This window comes from Carex rostrata, chromosome 26 (assembly GCF_964058835.1).
Source record: "Carex rostrata chromosome 26, lpCarRost1.2, whole genome shotgun sequence".
Lineage (NCBI taxonomy): Eukaryota > Viridiplantae > Streptophyta > Magnoliopsida > Poales > Cyperaceae > Carex > Carex rostrata.
Window position 1 is genome coordinate 6992145 of NC_135943.1, and position 20939 is coordinate 7013083.

The 20939-nt window shown below is 34.4% G+C and overlaps 3 protein-coding genes across 7 annotated transcripts; 1 reads left to right on the top strand and 2 right to left on the bottom strand.

Moving 5' to 3' along the window:
* Nucleotides 1–23: 23 nt before the first annotated feature.
* On the bottom strand, nt 24–2465 carry LOC144544584 (nucleolar essential protein-like protein). Its single transcript, XM_078293116.1, has 7 exons — nt 2082–2465; nt 1875–1967; nt 1224–1368; nt 1028–1138; nt 566–648; nt 390–447; nt 24–313 (listed from the first exon to the last, which is right to left on the bottom strand). Exons 1-7 carry the CDS (start codon nt 2391–2393, stop codon nt 234–236), a joined length of 882 nt encoding a protein of 293 aa, XP_078149242.1. The 5' UTR covers nt 2394–2465; the 3' UTR covers nt 24–233.
* A 7330-nt stretch (nt 2466–9795) lies between these two features.
* On the top strand, nt 9796–14046 carry LOC144544301 (GDA1/CD39 nucleoside phosphatase family protein). 5 transcript variants are annotated; one of them, XM_078292758.1, is made up of 4 exons: nt 9796–10072; nt 10455–12351; nt 12772–13040; nt 13422–13702. In XM_078292758.1, exons 2-4 carry the CDS (start codon nt 10563–10565, stop codon nt 13449–13451), a joined length of 2088 nt encoding a protein of 695 aa, XP_078148884.1. In that variant the 5' UTR covers nt 9796–10072; nt 10455–10562; the 3' UTR covers nt 13452–13702. The 5 variants fall into 5 exon arrangements, 4 of the variants coding, with proteins under 4 accessions (XP_078148884.1, XP_078148886.1, XP_078148883.1 ...); XM_078292760.1 differs by lacking the exons at nt 9796–10072; nt 13422–13702 and adding an exon at nt 13955–14046 and having other exon boundaries at nt 10420–12351; XM_078292757.1 differs by lacking the exon at nt 9796–10072 and having other exon boundaries at nt 10421–12351.
* Nucleotides 14047–15087: 1041 nt separating this feature from the next.
* Nucleotides 15088–18092, bottom strand: LOC144544302 (AAA-ATPase At3g50940-like). Its single transcript, XM_078292761.1, has 3 exons — nt 17497–18092; nt 16133–16734; nt 15088–15724 (listed from the first exon to the last, which is right to left on the bottom strand). Exons 1-3 carry the CDS (start codon nt 17966–17968, stop codon nt 15278–15280), a joined length of 1521 nt encoding a protein of 506 aa, XP_078148887.1. The 5' UTR covers nt 17969–18092; the 3' UTR covers nt 15088–15277.
* Between the last annotated feature and the right edge of the window lie 2847 nt (nt 18093–20939).

Sequence of the window (20939 nt, forward strand, 5' to 3'; positions counted from 1 at the left end):
TGAAATTTCGTATTATCAATAAATAGTTGAACATGTGCGTCTCCCATACAGAGATTACACATCTTTTGTCCATGAAAAGTATTCATATGATTATCTCTGCAAACTCAAAATTATTTTGACACTCTTATGTATAATAATTACATAAGGAGGCAAAATACAAGTTTGTGATCTACATACTATCACATAACTTCTAAAGCTCTTAGAAAATAAAACAAAACAAGCAACAATGTGATTCATTTAATGTTCCATTTCTGTTCCAATGCACCACATATTCTGTTCAAACAACACGCAGCACTCAAAGGATAGTTGCAAACTGCATTAACCAAAGGTAAATAGTTAGTTTCACAGCCAGTGTTTGCATATAATTACTTTGCAAGAAGAAAACTTACTTGAGATGAAATCATCCATATTGTCCTTATCAATCATTCCATGTGCCATAGCTCCAACCTATAAAAAAATATATTTAAATGGCTCTTGTAATAATAATTACACACCAAGGCAATTGCCATATTAACCTTGAGCAAACAGTGTTAATTAATTCACAAGTGTTATTAAAACTACATACCACGAAGACAAGGGTGCTATCATCAGAAGCATTTCCAACATAATCAACCAAATTAACTGACTTCTCCGAACTATACGAGAGGCCTACAAAAATTCATAGTATTGTTTTAACAAACATTGTTGCAAATTGACGAGCACAAAGCACGATTAGGTACTTAAAATCAAGGTATCATAACTGAAAATATAAATAGTCGAATGGCAAGTCCGAAAAGTCCAAATCCAGGCAACGTTGTACCTTACCATCAACACCATGCTGGTCGTGGTCAATTTCAGTACACAGTAATTGGTACTTGGGCTACTACTCCCAGATTCAACTGGAGTGTCTATTTTAGCCCTTTCTTTGAGCTTAATTAAAGTTTAACCCCCCCCCCAAAAAAAAAAAAAAAAAAAAACAGAATACTAACATGTATCTTTCAGAATTACAAACTTATTACAACAAAAACGAATAAAGCAACTTCATTACCTATTTTTCGTGAATCAATGGGTAAATGGCGGCTAACTGGATTTTTTATAACATTAAGCAGCTTGTCACGCTTCCCAACAGCCGTAATGCTCAATTTTTGCAGCAATTGTGCTGCACCAAAAGAAATGATGGTGTTTGACTCTAATTTAAAACGACATAGTGGCAAGAAGTAATTAAGAATTACTACGAGACTTACACATGAGGCCACAAAATCTTTTAAATGTACGCGGCATTCTGACATAAGGTTTGATCTCAAAAAGAACACCCTTTTCAGTCCTTACATAAACGGCTTGTAATCTCCCAGCCTTTGTCAGTGGGCTATCAAATATTGCAAGAAGTGCCTATGTCATGATCAACAATATGAACTATATTAGCTTAATGATTAACAAAATTTGAAATACAAAGAGATAAAAAGCTGATACTTTTGTTCCTGTGTCATGATGACCTCCCATACAACAATACCAAAACTAGCATCATATAGGACATCAACAGTGCAGAAATGAGATTACACTACCAATAAATACTTCTGTTCCTCTCTATACTTACTTTCCTTCTGATAATGCCAGTGGTGGAAATTCAACACTATTAAAAGAATACTGGTAAATAGCAGATGTACCAGCTGGGAGAGTTCTAAAGCCACTGTTGAGGGCTTTGCTGTTTTACCCAAAAATTAATGTTTAGCCCTCAAGTAAACCTCTGTACATTCCTAATCCTAGGTTTGTTCAAAAAAAAAAAAAAAATACAATGTATGGATTGAGACATGATGAAGGTATCTTGGTCAGAGTAGTCAATTAAGTATCAGCAATCGGAATTTTTCGTCTTCATGGCATAGTAAAAAGTTGGCTACCTGATGAATAATGTCGGGTCTGTAATCAGCCGGGTTGCAGTTTTGCTTTCTCAGGTAGTTCGAATGGTCATCCGAGTTCAGGATTTGAAAATTCTAAAGACATGAATATAGTTAAAGCTTCAGTGAAATAGATTTCATCGAAATTCAATAAATTAATGTAATTCCAACGTGAAAGGAAATTATAGAAAATACAATGATAGGACTTACCTTCCCAACTTTGCCAACCTCTAAACAAGCCCTTTCGAGCACAAATATTACACCTTTCTTCTTCTTCGATCCACCGATTGGTCGCGCTACCACTGGAAGACCGGCGACATCGTCAGCCGCCGCCGCAGCCTCCTCGTCGTCATCTTCTTCGTCCTCCTCCGCCTCTTCTGCTACTTTCTGTTGTTTCTCTTCCAGTTCTTCTTCTTCTTCTTCTTCCTCTTCTTCTTCGCCGTGAGTTGAAGCCATGGTTTCCTCAAGTTTGCGCTTCTTGTCTTGCTTCTTCTGCCATTTCACCGCGTACGGGCGCACCATCTCTTTCTCTCTCACTGGTTCTCAGAACAGAAGGGCCTAGGGTTTTACACTTGCTCTCTCGGTCTCTCCCAAAAATAAGGTTTATCCTTTATACCCTCAAACTTTTTTTCCAATTTAAACCCTGTAAAACATTATTTTTGCATTGATGTGTTCCGTATTACAAAGTAGAAACAAGTCACGTGTTTGATTTTGATACTTTGATACACATAGTACAACTAGTGTTTGGTAAATGGGCCGGGCCGGGCGGTCCGGGCAAAACCCGGGCACGGGCACGAGTAGTCACGGTCACGGGCGTCATGGGCACACGGGCAAAACGGGCCGGGCATCACGGGTTTTTTTTTTCAAAAATCCTGCCCTGCTCGTTTAATACCCGTGCCCGTCACGGGTTCGGGGGCAGGACGGTCCGAGTACGGGGGGCCGGGCGGTCCGGATCCGGTTTTTTGTTTTTTGTTTTTCTTATTTCTGTTTTTTATTTCTGTTTTTTCTATTTCTATTTTTTTTATTTATGTTTTTTATTTCTGTTTATCTTATATCTGTTTTTCTTATTTCTTATTTAAAAAACAGAATTTAAAAAACAGAAATAAAAAAAACAGAAATAAAAAAACAAAAATAAAATGAACAAAAATAAAAAAAAACTAAAATAAGAAAAACTAAAATAAAAAACTGAAATAAGAAAAACAGAAATACAAAAAAACAGAAATAAAATTCAGAAATAAGAAAAACAGAAATAAAAAAAAACAGAAATAAAAAAAAACAGAAATAAGAAAAATAGAAATAAGAAAAACAGAAATAAAAAACAGAAATAAAAAAACAGAATTTAAAAAACAAAAATAAGAAAAACTGAAATAAAAAACTGAAATAAGAAAAACAGAAATAAAAAAACAGAAATACAAAAAAACAGAAATAAAATTCAGAAATAAGAAAAACAGAAATAAAAAACAGAGATAAAAAAAACAGAAATAAGAAAAATAGAAATAAGAAAAACAGAAATAAAAAACAGAAATAAAAAAACAGAATTTAAAAAACAGAAATAAAAAAACAGAAATAAAAAATAGAAATAAGAAAAACAGAAATTAAAAAAAAGTATTAAAAAACAGAAATGGGGGAATTTGGGTTTAAATTTTAGACCAAAAGTAAAAAAAAAAAAAAAATCTACCACGGGCACGGGCACAGGCGCACGGGTTCACGGGCACGGGCGTCACGGGTACGGGTTACGGGTACTGGGGTCCGGGTTCTCACGGGTATTTTTCCAAAAAAACCGGGTCCAGCCCGTTTAATACCCGTGCCCGTGTACCCGTGCATACCCGTGGCACGGGCACGGGCGGACCGGTCCGGGTTGGGCCCCCGGGGGCATTTACCAAACACTAAGTACAACGTAACTTTTAAGGCAAATGCTTCTATGGACATAAGGACCTATTTGTAAAATTAACATATTTTTATTTTCAAAGTTCAAACAGTCGATCCGAACCGTTCATCTTGTTCTCCATATTAATATGTGCTTGAAGACCAAATTTTACATTTTTCTGAATTTTTTTACTATTTATTAAGATGGATACAAAATTCAATGGTCTGAATTTGATATTTTTTGTACCCATATTTTACCAGAATCAGTTTGTCCTTCTTTATTGATAAAAAGAGAGGAAAAAAAGTCAGAACTCGACAAAATCTTTAATTTCATGCACAATTCCTCCAGTAAAAAATAGTAAAAAAATATATAAAATATAAAATTTAGTCTCCAAACACACTTTGAAAGGGAGATCATGTTGACCGATTCATATTGATTGTTTCAACTTTTAAAACAAATATATTAATCCATGATTGACTTGATCTACATATCAGACAGTACCGTAATCTCATTCATAAAATAATATATTATAAAGCATTCCGAGATGCTGCAATTTTGTTAACGTCTCGAATTTTTGAATTTTTTTTAACAGGACGCTATTGCTTGAAGTTTAAAGAAACTTTTATGATATTTAAGTATAAATTGACTTTGTTGTTGTGTCCGTGTGTTCTTTGCAAAGTTCTAAATAGCGATTATCGCGTCATTGCAGAGAAGTTAAAAAAAAACTATCCACGATAGCGTAGTTATAACAAAAGCTATTCTACATAGAATTTTTTTTATTCAAAAATTGTATTATGTTATTCTACTAATTATTAACATTATCTAAATTCTCATAGAGCAATAAATAATATCAAATTGATTAAAAAAATATTATATTCATATTGAACCAATGCATAGTCCAAATTCTTACTCAAAATATTCCTAGTAATATCATAAACTATATATTTTTGGTATTTAAAATACTTTAGCATCATGACATAAACTAATTATTTTTTTTCCTATTCAAAATAACCTAAGCATCATACAAAAACAATATGGGTCTTGAAAAAAATTCAGTCCTTAAAATAAATGTCAGTTTGGGCCTTGAAATAAAAGTCTATGTAGCATAGCGCGTGCTATTTGCGCTACGCGCTATACGCTATAACGGACTACTATAGAGGTTGGAGCTGAAATAAAGCATTTTTATTTCATAGCATACCGTTTAAGGTTCGAAAATGCTATAGCACGTTATTTAGAACACTGATTCTCCAATGTAATATAGATGTTTTTTTTAAATTAAAAAAAAAATGATAGCGACTGCTACTATAGGTTCTCAATGCGAATCCAATATAATGATCTCGTCCTTAAAAAGTAATTAGACTAAAATATTTCATGCAAATAGTATTTATATATAATAAAGTTACGAAGATATTGAATGATTTTATGAAGTTGTGTTGTTTATCGCACTACATTCATCCAAACCCATATTTTAATAAAGAAACTACAAATTGTAAGCTTTTCTTTCGTATAAGGGAAAATTGGTTATTTGTCACTCCAAAATTTTAAATTGTAAAAATACCATTCCAAAATTTTAAATTTTGGGATGATGTTTTTACAATTTGAAAGTTTTGGAGTAGCAAATAACTAATTTTCACTTTATATAAATAATTTCTATAATAAATTTACCTAAGAAATTCTATGAATTTTTAAAATTGACCAAGGAGAGTTTCGTTATCAATTAATATTAAAAAAATCATGTAAGTTATTATATAATATAATAATAAAAACTACTTGTATGGGAAAAAAAGATTGTAAATTATATTTTTAATTTCCGAGATCATCATAATCATATTTCGGATGAAAAAGTTGGAGTGAGTCTATGGTCCTGTGTATAGCACAGATTGGTCTGTAATACATATCAATATTTATATTCAAAATTTTAACGGTCGATCCTAACCATTCAACACGAATATGTACTTGCAGACCAAATTTTATATTTTTTTTAGAATTTTTTTACTATTTTGTAAAATAGGTGGAAAATTGCTTGATCTGAAAATTCTGGACCATAAAAAAACTGTGATTTTCTAACTATTTTAAAAAATAGTAAAAAAATTCTAAAATTTGGTTTGGAAGTGCATATTCATATGGAATCATGTTGCACGGTTTGAATCAATCGTTAGAGTTTTGAAAACCAAAACATTAATCTATATTACGGATCAATCCGTATTATGCATAGTACCATAGACTCATTCAAAAAGTTATATCCAAACAAACAACACTATATTGTATGTAGGCATGTACAAAAGTTATTCATAAAAATTAAGTCAACTTCAAAAGACTCAGAAATTTCTCTGTACTCAAAATATAAAAAAATATTAAGCAAGAGAAGAAGTAGTGCACATGAGGTCTAGTTTTTTTATTTAGTCTAATTAAGATAATCTAATTGAAGTTGGGATGAATAAATTAATATGTTTTGAACGAGCAACGACCGCATGATAACGTCGTTTATATAATATATACAATCTAGCTAACTTTCTTTTTTAAATTATCTAATTATGTATTAATTTTGTCTATTGGTAAAGAAAAAAAAATGATTTTAACGATCTTATCCGTCTGCGTCAATTTCGTTATCAGAATTTTGGAAAGCAGCAGTCTACCTAACAAAATTCTTCTCCTTTTATTTTTTTAGACGCAACACAACTATTTTAGACTAAATAATCAAAGAACGCTTATTACTTGCCGTTGATATATAACTCGAACTGTCTGAAAATGAAAAATCCAATTGATATGCATAGTACGTTGACTAGTATCGTGCATCTGCGTACAACGGAAATATATTATAAGATTGAATATAACGTAAAGAGATATTTTTGTTTTACATTCGCATAAAATTAAAAAAAAATATTTAAATGAAAATAAAAGACACAAATAAAAAAAAAACATAAATCCAAATAATATATAACAATAAAAGAAACAATAATAAATAAAAAAAGAATCAAATATAATATGAAATTTTTTTTTGAAGTATCATTGCGATTTAATATCTAATTTTCTTACAAGCAAGACAGATCATTAAATGATTTAGAGGAGAAATGATACGTAAAGAAACAAAATTGAGAAAAATGTGATTAAATAATTCAAATAAAGATTTTCTCTACATATATATTTTTGATGAAAATTGTTTTAACAATGAAAATCTCTCTACATATCATTTCTGTAAACGAAAGTTCTAAATATTCTTCATTTTCTATCAAGATCGGAAATATATGATTGTTTCCATCAATACATGATCTGCTATTCATCTAATTCACAAAGATACAGTAATCCTAAACAAAATTTGAAAATATATGATTGTTTCTATTTTCATTATCGAAATTATAGAGGAAAAGGAGAAATGAAATTGAAACGGAGGAAACAGAGAAATAAAAAAATAATTTAATTGCATTAATTAGTTGTAAAGAGAAATAAGGAAACGGATCGTTAGGGATTCATTCAATTTTAATTGCGACAAATCTTGTAACACTCTTGTGGCAAGTATATTTTTAACTAAATTTAGACCTCTATACATAAAATAGATATATTTAATAAAAAAAGAATAGATTATATGATTGGAGGACTGATATTTAATTGAAAATTTCATCTTTTATTCTCAGCCGTTGACGGATTAGAACAACTACATGCGTAATATAAGAATGGAGATATACAGTTCTCTATATTTTCTTTTTGAAAAAAAAGGACGAGCTTTCATATCCGAGACTGAGATTCATAAATTGTCTCTGAACTATATTTTTTTAAGATAAAGACGAGAAATTTTTCATCTTTAAATATTTACAAAGAATTTCTCTTTCGAATTTGGAAACCTGCAACTTAGAAGAGAATAGTGTATTTAGTCACCAAATTGAAAACCGGTTCTTTAATAGAATTTTGTATTTGATTCTTATTTTTAGAAGAAACTAGTGCAAATGTGCAATATGCATACACTTTCATGATTCAAACTTTTTAACTTATATATTTTTTCCATAATTTTGTGTATCTTATTCCATTTACAAATTTATTTATTTAAAGGAGGAGGGATCCATTTACAATGTTTGTAAGTTACAACATCTTATAATAAATCGGTTTCGTAATTTTTAAAGTCCAAACAGTTGATCCACACCGTTCAGTATGATATCTATATTAAAATGTACTTGGAGATCAAATTTTACATTTTTCTAAATTTTTTACCATTTATTAAGTATTTTACAAAACTAGACAATTCTGGACTACTGAAAAACAACAATTTTGTAAGATACTTAATAAATAGTAAGAAAAAAAATCAAAAATTTGTTCTCCAAGCAAATTTTAATATAGATATCATGTTGAATGGTTTGGATCGACTGTTTGAACTTTGAAAATTACAAAACTAAATTGTTGTAAGATGTTGTAATTTACAAATGTCGTAAGTGGATCCCTCCTCTATTTAAAGATGCTTTTAGTAAATAAATAAATCGAGAACAATGTCTTTTTGTAAATACTAATACATGTATTACTAGAAAAATAACTGCATTCCAATATAAGTTTCACTGGAAATTAATTATGATAGAAATTGAATTTCAAATATAATGATAAATTTGTTACACAATAATTTTTGAAAAGCTTGACTGAAGCAGTCAAGTTGTTACACAATAATTAATTAATTACTTTGACGTAAGAAGAAGAAGAAAAAGTAGTTGGCATATCCAACTAGAAAATAACATCCATCCACAACTTGTATAATTTAAATCAAAAGTAATCCACTTGCTTGATTTATACTATTACTAGACTCTCTCACCGATCCATTTTTGGAGGCATGGATTAGGGTTTCAGCGAATATATGCAAATAATCCACCGGTCTCTGTCAACCAAATCAGACACGTCAAGGTCATCACCAAAAGAGCAGGGTCAGATTTATAATTTTTGTGGAGGCAAAAAAAAATATCGAATTGAGTTTAAATAACTAATCGGATTTAAACTCATTAATTAATTGAGTATTCGATAAAAAAAAATAATGCTTTGACTTATACTTTTCAATACTCTCTGACTTGTAATTTCTGATTCTTTAACTTATAATTCTAATTACCAATAATAATTCAAGAATTTATTTTGATTTTAACTGTAAATTTAATCCAAATTACAAATCAAACGCTTTAGAGAGAGGCAAAAAATTAGATAGATGGAATGTGCACCCCTTAATTACAAAAATAGCTGATTTGTAAATCATTGTAGATTATCTACACATATAAAAAAAAAAAATACAATTGAGTTTGAACTCTATAAATGTGGGTTGGAATGCAAGCATGCTAGTTATTCTATCCAGGAATACACATTAAACAACAAACTTCATATAAATAAAGATCACATAAATATGGAATAATATATTTTGAAAGAGGAGAGTTATAATATCTCATTTTTTTTCATATCTCATAATATCTCATATTTTATATCTTCATTTTCAAAGTTCAAACTGTTGATCTGAACCGCTCAATATGATATTTATACTAAAATATATCTAGAGATAAAATTTTATAAATTTTGACAATTTTTTACTATTTTTTAAGATAGGTACAAAGTAATTGTTTTTGCACCGTAAAAAAACAATGATTTTCTACCCATTTTAAAAAATTTTCAAAAATTATAAAATTTCATCCCAATTATATTTTAGTATAAATATCATGTTGAACGGTTTGGATCGATAAGAAGTCATATAATACTAACAATTAATAAATAAATATCCATACAACCTAGTAAGATTTAAGAATAAGAATAGTAGTTGGTCCGAAGAAACTCTAAAATATACGGCACAACGATATTGGCTGTTAAATCCGCACTAACAATTAAAACAATCGGGTCCCACCTATCCTCCGAGTCAACTCAAATTTTGAGTTTAGATACGAACCGTACGAGTTAAATCCGCACGAATATTAAAGTCCCTGTGAATTCCCCAAATTCTGATCGGACAGTCTGGAGATAAACTCAAACCGTGCGGTAATGCAGAGGACGTTGACTCCTTTTTCACTTCTCCTCCTCTTAATTAACGAAACCCAAATCTCTTTTTTTCCGATCAGCAATCACCAATCACATCCCCAAATCTGAAGAATCGGTCGGTGAAAAAAAAAGGGAGGAAGAATCGGCGTAACTCGGACGGTGAGCCGGAGGAGGAGGAGGAATCCGCCAGCTAGTGGTTAGCCTCCGCCTCGATTCGAGCGTTGTTTCGCCCAAACCCTGCCATTCGGTTTGGAAAATTGCCAAATAAATCGGATCGCGCGCTGCCGATAGCTAGATTTTCCGAACCATGGTGCCAAGCAACAATGTACAAGCTCCTAAATTTTAAGATAAGGTACTCCCACAGACAAACGATAGGGTTGGGGAGGGGGGTCATATCGAATTTGAATTATCTGAGAATTTATATTTGGATCACTGTTGTCTGTTAGCATCTACCTCATTTTCTAGGGTTAGAACAGAGTTTATTTGGGGCAAAATCTGATTATTTAAGTTTCTTTTGGCCATTTATACACAGTAAATAACAACATTTGTCTGCCAATTTCCATAGCTGTTATTGATTATTGCGGTAAATGTTAAAAATTATATAGATATCAATGCCTCTTTGACTAATGGCCTTTTAAGTCCTTCCCTTGTATTATTCACATTGAATAAATTTGAGCAAAACTTGCCAGTTTTTTTTTTCCCCTTAATTGTTGATTTTTTTTTTCCCTTTTCAGATGCAATTAAGTTACTCCCATATAGGATGTAGCTACACCTTCTACCTGTAAATAACAAAAGATAAAAGGAGGGGAGATAAAATATAGACTCAAAAGGCACAGCAAGAAATGAGGTTATCAGCGTCTCTCCAAGAGCTTCCCACATATTCCACATCAGACCCTTTAGAGAGAGAATCTGATCCGACAAGGCCTCTCCGGCCTCTACAAAGAGATGGACTTGCTTCCTTTTCAAAAGAGAGAGAGAGATCTTCCCCTTGTACTCCTACAAAACGTAAAAGATTCATTAGAGCCATTACATGCATAATATCCCTCGTCTCATTTTTTATCTTATGTTACTTTCTCTCTGGGTATTTCGGTAATTTTTTCTCTAGAGCCGGCTCTGAGTATTCTGTGATTCTAGACTGCGGAAGCACCGGTACAAGAGTGTATGTTTATGAGTGGTCGATGGTTAAGTCAGATAAAGGGAGACCCAGTTTCCCAATAGCTATAAGATCCTTACCAGAAATACCCTTGAAACCGACAAATTCGAAGAGTGGCCGTGCTTACCAGAGAATGGAGACTGAACCAGGCTTTGACAAGCTTGTCAGAAATGAATCCGGGTTAAGATCTGCTATAAGCCCGTTACTCTCCTGGGCTGAAAAACAGATACCCCAGCATGCTCATCAAAATACGCCTTTGTTTCTGTATGCAACTGGTGGGGTCAGGAAGCTACCAACCCCAGACTCAGACTGGATTTTGAACAAAGCCTTGGGCATTTTGAAAAATTCCTCTTTTTCATGCACACGGGACCATATAAAAATTATAACTGGAATGGAAGAGGCATATTATGGGTGGATTGCACTAAATCATCACAAGGGGATGCTTGCAAACCCTAATCCTAACTCAATTTCCACTTTTGGATCTCTCGATCTTGGTGGTTCATCCTTACAGGTTACATTTGAGACTGAAAAGCCGTCCCAAGACGATACCCGGGTCACCTTACGAATTGGGTCGGTGACCCACCAGCTAACTGCTTACTCCTTGTCAGGTTATGGGCTGAATGATGCCTTTGATAAATCAGTTGCACATCTTGTAAAGATACTTGGAAATGTTAATCAAGTCAATGGCAAAATTCAAATAAAACACCCATGTTTGCATACCGGGTACAAAGAGGATTACACTTGTTCGTACTGTAGCCCCATAAAGAGTCAAGGTGGTATTGCTGTGGAGCTAATTGGTACGCCTAACTGGGATGAGTGTGCTGCACTTGCTAAAATTTCAGTCAATGGGTCTAATTGGGACAACTCGACCTCTGGTGGAGTAGACTGCAAAACCCAACCTTGTGCTCTGACCAACAATTTACCAAGGCCAAATGGTCACTTCTATGCAATATCGGGATTTTACGTGGTCTTCAAGTTTTTCAATTTGACCCCCGATGCAACCCTAACCGAAGTTTTGGAAAAAGGCAAAGACTTCTGTGCTAAACCATGGGATGTAGCAAAGGCCAGTGTGGCTCCACAACCTTTCATACAACAATATTGCTTTAGAGCACCTTATATTACATCTCTCTTGAGAGAAGGTTTGCAGATACAGGACTCCCAGGTTGTTATTGGGTCGGGTAGTGTCACATGGACACTTGGTGTGGCCATATTGGAGGCGGGCCAGGCACTTTCAAGTAGGTTTGATTTGCAAGGGTATAATAGATTGTTAGAGAGCCCTAGTTGGGTTTGGGTTTTGTTCTTCATGTCAGTTGTGTTGGTGGTTTGTGCGGCCTTGTGTGTGGGCAACTGGCTGCCGAGAACCTTCCGGAAGCCATTCTATTATCTACCATTGTTTAGGCAGAGTAATGCATCTGGATCTGTACGGTCTGCGGTGACAAACCCCTTCAAGTTGCATTTGTGGAGCCCTATTAGCTCAGGTCAGATATGCTAATCACATTTTAAACAGTTGTTATTTTTATTATCATTTTTGTTTTACTAAAATTGATTTCTAGTATTGAAATGTTAAATATATATTTTGTTAAAGGTTCAGAATTGGTGATATGGTACCAAGCTCCACAACATGATTATTGTTTCTACCACCATTGACCAATATGGTATGGTAGATACTAGATTGTCAACTTGTTGCAAATTAACTCTGAAAATATTGTGATTTAAGACTAAATCAATAAGCATAAACTGGCAGTACTGGTGGTATCTACTGGGTACAAAAAAGGCATAATACAAATAGCAGCTGAGTAACTTTATACATATATACCCTTACCTTCGAGAGGATGTTTGCCTCCTAACCATTATTTAATTTTTTATTTACTGTGTTTTATTGTTACAAATTTAATTAGGTGAAAAATTGCCACTGAGTCCAACAATTTCTGGCTCGGACCCACACCCGTTTGGTACGGCTCACAGTCTGAGTGGTACAGTATCGCTGACCGAGCTCTCCAACCTGTCAAGTGTGTCACATAGTTATTCGGCTGGGAGTCTAGGTCAAATGCAATATGCCATAAATGGAAACTGGAATCCGTCGAGGGGCCAGACAACACTCCAGAGCCGTAGATCTCAATCCCGAGAAGATCTCAGCTCTTCAATTGCTGAGCTTCACCTTGCTAAGGTTTAATATTGGTTTTCATTTAAAATGAGTTTTGCACCATTTGTTACCGAACTTTGTACCATGAGAGCATTCTGATGCCAAACCCAAGACGGAATCAGAATCTGAACCGAATTAGAATTTCTTATTTGGAAAGTACAGTTCAAATTAGAACAGCAAAACAGTTGCTATATAGCCTTCACCACAAATGAAACAAGACAAGTTGAAATCCTCAGAAACAAAAATAGCATTAGTGGGAAATTTGGAATTTCAAGTTCTGGCAGGATTTAGTTACGGTTTTATTTTATTTCAATTCCAACTTTAGTACTCTCTTCTTAAGTGATTTCTGAACCGTAATTTGTTGCAATTAGGTCAGTTGAATTGGATTGCTTTTTTTATGAACAGGTGATGAAACAAACAATTTTGAGAATTTAAAACGTCTTTTCAAATTCAGATTTGTACTTGCAACAACTAAAAAGGTTTGGTTATGCATTGGGTAGTTGGTGCGAAATTCGGTAACAAGTGGTGCAATATAAGTTGTGAGAGACTGACCATTACAAGCCAATATTATTTGAATGTATATAGTAGAAGGGTGGGACAATTTTATTTCAATTCTTAATCAGTACCAATTTTGTATTGCATTGTGGATCCAATAATATTATGATTTGCATTTTTTCCCTTGCCTATTGGTCATTATTCATGGTCGGTGGTTTCTTTTGGGTGCACCATGGAAACATCCTGACTAAAAGCAGCAATAATAGGCTGGTTAAATTATGGCTCCACCAAATTGAAAAAAATTATATTTAAAATAATCAATTTTCGTAGCAATGCATTATTGCATTTTATTTTGGTGCATAATGGGATTGTAACTCACCAATCTCAGATAAAAGAAACCAGAAGAAGAGAAATGGACATAAAGAATTACTAACTTTTTGCAGGTATAATCACCACATCTCTCGATTTAATCCTTGATTAGGGGGAGTTCATCGGTTTGGTTCGGTCCAAATTGAATTAAAATTGGTAGACCAAAGTTTTATTCAGTTTTCAAAAATCAAACCGAACTGAATCGAATCGAAATAAAATAAGAATCGAACTGAAATAGGATTTTAGTTGTAAAAATAAACAATTTTTTGTTATTTTTTTGAATTTTTTAAAGATGGATTTAAGACTTTTGAATTTTTCTAAAGATGGATTTAAAATTTTTGTTTAAGCAATATTCATTATCATAATTTTGAATTTAAAAAAAAAAACTGAACTATTAAACCGGTTTTAAGAATCGAACCGAACCAATCCATTTAACTTAAAAAACTGATCCACTTAAACTAAACTCTCTCGGCTCTGTTTAAACCGATTAAACTGAATCCGATGAACACCTCTATTCTTGATCTCATCAAAGAACGAGTGCTTGTTGATGTTGTGGTATTTTTAAGCAAGAATTCTGAAGTCAATCAGACTACCCGCCAGTGAAGTTGCAATATAATTAGTAAACCTCTACAATTACATCAGTGTGCAACTTCCATCACCTACAGGTTTTTTTTTTATATAAAAAAAAAGTATGCAACTTTCAATGTTATGATGTATTCTGGTTGTCTGTTTTTGTTCAGCTTTGCTTCAATAGCACTGCAATACATGTAGTCACAGCATGGATGTATTTTTCGAGGTTATCATGTTTTTGTTGGTATCGCCGATTGACCAAAATACATGTAGTCATTTGACAGACGGATTATGAGTAATTAGCTATGGTTTTACCTTGCATATTATAATCCTTTTTGTGTTCTCTGGGAGCTGGCCCAATGATGAATTGAACTAGTTATAGCATTCGATCTCTCTAGTTTTTCTTCTTCAACTTCCACACATACACTTAATCTAAACCGTAACTAGTCCATATTCTTTTTCTGATCTAAAGTATTTTGTGACTTGTGACCGTTGTATAGACTGATGAAGGATCTGTCTGATCTGATCCAAACCCGATTTTATTTTTTCACAAGTTAAAAATAATCCGAATCTGATTCAAGATGATCAAATCCAAATATGATGCAAAGTAGGCCTTCGTAGAACAAATGAAAGCAAGTTACAAATTTATCAACTGTTAGCCAGATTGTTTCAATTAAAAATGAAAGCAAGTAGGCCTTCGTAGAACAAATACAAAGGAAATGTCTCATCAACTGGTTTCAAAAAGAGAAACCTTCATTTTCTTCCTATAAACAATATTTTCTTCCAATTACTTATTTTTTGTAAAATCACTATAAAAAAAAAAAGAGTTACTCTGAACCACTCAACTCTGCAGTTATCTCCTCCTGGCAACCTTGTTTACCAGAAGTTTTTGCATCCTCTTCTTTCTTCTTAGCCTCATCAGCCTCCATTCTTTTATCAGTTAGCAGCTTAATTAGCCCCTTGAGTGCAATTTCTACATTGTCGCTCCTCATCAGGGCCTCAGCAACCTCAGCTGGTGTTACCTCTACTGTCTCAATGAGACTGTCAATCTCAGCAAAGAGGGGGTGCTCCTTCAGACTATGGTAGTTTGATGCTAAAACCCTAAACCCTGCTGACTCACAGTATCCCATGTGGATATGCATGTCCATACGTCCTGGCCTCAACAGAGCAGGGTCAAGCTTGTCCTTGTAATTTGTTGTGAAGATGATGATTCTCTCGTCTCCACAGCTCGACCATAGGCCATCAACAAAGTTCAGTAGGCCAGAGAGCGTAACCTGCAAGAAGAAAGAAATTTAAAATTCATGAGATACATATGTTTCAATTTTTGTCCTATCTGATGAATGCTTTCTTTTTAGATCCCAATTAAATTCAGAATTTACATATGCAATCATGTAAGAGCTTGAAGCATTAACAATTGCTGTTGCTAAAGAGCAAACTATCAAATATGTTCACTACATACAAATAATGAGATTCTATACAAATATCCTGTCATGATCAGTAATTCACTAGTGAGCAGAAACTAGCTATTGTTATAACCCCACAATCTTGCAGTAATTGGTTTCCTGGCAAAGATTAAGTATATAGCAATGTTGCAAAAACAAAATTACACTTGTTAATCTTGAAATTAAGATACAAACCATATAAATGACAAATAGGATAGAAATACGAAAACTGTTACCAACCTTGCTTTCATCATCGTTACCCTCCTCTTTAGGTTTAGACTTCTTTTCCTTGTCTCTCTGTTGCAATTCTGTCGAGCAGTCTATATCCTCAATTACTAGTATCGAGCGGCTGGAGGTGTTGATCAACAAGGACCTCAGCATGGCATTAGACCTCACCTCAGTCAGCTCCAAGTCGTAAATATCAAACCTCAAAAAGTTTGCCATTGCAGCTATTAGTGTTGACTTGCCCGTACCAGGCGGGCCGTACAACAAGTAGCCCCGCTTCCATGCTTTGCCAATACGCTTGTAATACTCTTTCCTCTGCACGAACCGTGACAAATCATCTATCAGAGCTTTTTTCTTCTCCCCATCCATTGCCACTGCATTAAAAGTAGCAGGGTGGCGCAGCTTTATTGGGGTCCACATTTCATCTTCATTGTTTGTGTAGAGTTTTAGGAGTTTGGCCTCGTCTCTGATCGCCTTTGCTTTGGCAAGGATGTGAGGGAGGTATGATTTGATTGCCAAGTCCCTGTACCGCTTATGGAAGCAAAGCTCATAGTACTTGACCTCTGTGGGGCCACCCTGGTCATAGAAGAATCGGAATCTGCCCCTGTTACGAACGCCTGAATATAGATAAACAAATATTAGATAAATTGTCAATATGATGCGCTGTGACTCTGTATTCAGTTGTCTGGTATGAGAACATTGTATTGAGGGAGTTCAAAAGATAGGCATTGTAATAAAAAATTAAGCTAATTCTCGATTTGTTAATATAAGGTTACTATATTAATTGATGGATGATGCCTCTGCGTTTTCCTATGGTAATTACTTAATAATTCATAGGAGGCCCAGAAATTCCGAATTGAGTTCCTCCCCTGTTCTATGAAACTTGGAGGAGTTTTGAATCATCTTGGTCCATTTTTTACCTCCTAAACCATACAAAATACAAAACCACGGACAACCACTGACAACCACTGACAGTGATTAATATCCAATTTTATATAAAACAGAATCTATGTTCATACAATTCGGTAGAGGTGTAATGAAATTATGTGACATGCGTGATGTTGTATGGCCAGAGTTGGCAAAATGATCTCAATTGAAAAAAAAAAAAAATAGTTGTTGGTCCATTGCAATAACTAATACTTCTTATACTGATTTTCGAAATAAACTGACTAAAGTTAACTGTATTAGGTCGGGATCTCGTTATTCCTTCTATTATCATAGTCAAGAATTCAAGAACACATCTCAACATTGCAAGACATACATAATTGGAAAATTAAGCACCAAAAATCGCATTATTCCCTTACCACACACAAATCCAAGATTTGATCCATAAACGAATAAACACGTTAACATGAAAAAAAAAGAAAAAGAAAGCTTACCAGAATTGCGGTTGGTCTCCCGAATTGCAACCCTCCACAGAAACTTGACCCCCTCGTAGAAATCAACGACCTCCTCTCCTCTATCGATCGTGATCTGCACAGCTTCAGACCGAACATCCCCGCTGTCAGGATCGCCTCCAGTCTCATCGTCATCGTTCAAGACATTGACGCGTAACCTCCTAGCGGTGGAAGCGCTGGGGACTACAGCTGAGGCGAGGTACATCTCTGCGGCCTTGTACATGCGATTAGGTGAGTAACCTTCGGATTCTTCAACTACAATAGTGAGCTGATTGGAGAGGCGGTAAAGAAGGCCGTTGAAAGCCGAGAAAACCTGGTCTTGTACCGAAGATGGTACGAATTCGCGGAGGAAGAAGGCGGATGCAGCGGCGGAGGTGGCGGCCGAGAGTATGAGAGCCTTTGTGTTGGTGCTTGAGGAGCTGATGCTGGTGTTGCTGGTGCCAGAGGTAGCCATTTTTCGTAATTTGAGTTGTGAGAGAAGGGATTGCAAGAGAACTATAATGAAACAGGAAAAATACTTGATTTGAATTGTGTGATTGATGGGTTAATGGGGGGGTATAAATAGGCTGCTCGAAGAGAGGCAAATTACGGTTTTCTCCTTTGTGTGATGTGGAATAGAGAGTATTAATTGACCGCAGTTGGATTAGTCAGGTCAAATGAACTGCGTTTACGTATTTCTCCTGTATGACCCCACTAACCAGGGACATTTGTTCACTGCACCGGGTGTATTAACTTGAGAGACGAGCAATTTCTCCGAAGAAGAGTACTAGTTCGATGCATCACGGGCCGAATTTTTTATTAATATCCAAATTTAATATTAAATTTCAAAAACTAACCGCTTGAGCAGTGCAATTCGAATTTTATCCTTTTCATAAATTTTTTTTTCCGGAAACAGGCTCCATTTCCGGAAATTTTTTTTCCGGAAACAGATAAAATCCGGAAAAAATTCCTTCGGAAAGGATCTCTGTTTCCGGAAAATTTTTTTACGGAACCAGGCGAAATTTTCGGAATTTTTTTTTCCGGAAATGCATTAAATTTCGTTATAAATTCACAGAGTGTTTACGGTTCGCTTTCATATCATCCGCTCTCTCTCTCACAGTAAGTTTTAATTTAATTAATTTATTATTTATAATTTAATTTATTTATATTAAATTTAAGTAATTTATAATTTTAATTTCATTAATTTATAATTTTAATTTCATTTATTTATAATTTAAATTTAATTTATTTGTAATTTTAATTTAGAAGTATTTAATTTGTAATTATTTAAATATGTAACTATTTAATTTGAAATTATTTAAATTCTGAATATTGTCATATTAATTGAAAAAAATAAAAAATGGTGCAGAATAAATTTAAAAGTTTTTGTAATTCTAAAATAATTTTATTAATTCTGAAATAATTTTGATTAATTCTAAAATGATTTAGAATTGTTTTAGGAACTTTTTGCTTTTCGGATTCCTTACGGAGCTCTGACAGTCAGATCGACCGGTTTTCGATTGAGGTAATTTTATTTTCTTTATGTTATTTTTAATTTAATTTATAATTAATTACTTCATTCCAAATTTTTTTTTTATTTTTCATAATATTGTCCAGAAAATTTAGAATTGTTTACAACCTTCCAAAATGGTTTATAATAATTTAAAAAATTCCAATATAGTTTAGAATGTTGCCCTATTAATTTATGAAATTCCAAAATAGTGTAGAATAATTATTGAAAATTGTCTAGAATATTTTTACCAATGGCAACACAATTTTTAATTAATTATATGTTGTTATTTTTGAAATTGTCAGACCAATCGAAATTAAAAATGACAACTATTTGTGCGAAAATTTATACTGGAGGGGAAATCCAATATAATGATGACGGGGTCTATTACAGTACCCGAGCTAAATACTCATTACCGCTAACCGTGAACCACAATTTTGATTATCTTCAGAATGAGATTTATAAATTTGTTGGGTACAATGCTAGTCAAGCAAATCTGGAAATTCAAGCCAGGTTTAATATGTCCACCGATGGACAACGTGACTATCAATTAGTACCGGTAATGGACCAACAATCATTCGAAATGATTTTAGGAATTGTGTCGTCTTTTTCACAAAGGTTCAAGATTATGGAGTTATATGTAGAATTGGAACTGAACTGTACTAGTCAGATTCCTGAACCTCGATCCCGACCCAGTACCAGTCAGAATCCTGTGGAACCGGACCCAATACCAGTTAGATCTCGACCTAGCACCGGTCGGTACTCTGTGGATGTAAGAATGAGACCCGGACCCAGTACCGGTAGCAACTCTGTGGATCAACCAGTTATATCCCGACCCAGTAGCAGTCAGAATCATGTGGATCAAGACCCAATACCAGTTAGATCCCGACCTAGTACCGGTCGGCACTCTGTGGATATACCAATGAGATCCCGACCCAGTTCCAGTGCGGTCCGCAGACATGTACGCGATTATTCGCACGTACCTGTGGATGCAATTGATTCTGATAGTTTGGCGAGTGGAGATGAGATGCTCTCCGGTGAGTCGTCGGGTTTCGATGATGATATCGGACAGCCCAATCAGTCACAACCACAGTCCCGTCAATCACAGTACCCGATTACTGGTCGGAAAAATATGACACATCCGGTTGACAGTTTCAATGACATATCCGGTTTTCGGCCTGCGGATGTCGATTTTTTCGGCAGCTCAAAAAAAATGACAGATAATCCATTGGCTAAAGGTGTATTTTATGAGTCAAAAACGGCTCTAAAGATAGCAATCAATGAGTTTCATCTTGAAAATAATTGTGAGTGCAAGGTTATTAGGAGCGAACCTAAACGTTACGAGGTGGGGTGCAGAGATGTTTTTTGTAAATTTAAGGTGTCCGCAAAGCAGAACGGTCTTTCAGAATCTTGGATTATTACCAAACAAGCACTTCCCCATACGTGCACAGTATCGGCAACACGTACTGATCATTGTCAGCTTACAGCAGAGATGGTTGCCCTTGCGATTGATAAGACCATTAGAAGGGACGTGTGCTCTTCTATAAATCATATTCGAGATATCGTCATGATGAAATATGATAAGGTAACCCCCAAGTACAACAAATTATGGAGAGGCCGTGAGCTTGCTATTGCAAATCTATTTGGGAGTTGGGAGAACTCGTACAACTTGCTTATTCCACTATTGGAAGCCATCAAGAGAAACAATCCAGGAACTAAGTATTGTGTGATCTCGAAACCGATTGAGAAAGAAACTGATAGGCACTTCCACAGAGCGGCATGGGCATTTGGAGCGTGTATTGCAGCGATACCGTTCCTCAGACCAGTGATTAGTATCGATGCATGTTTCATGTCGGGACGGTACCAAGGTAGGCTACTAATGGCATGTATGTACGATGCTGAAAACCAATTGCTTCCAGTGGCTTTTGCAATTGTG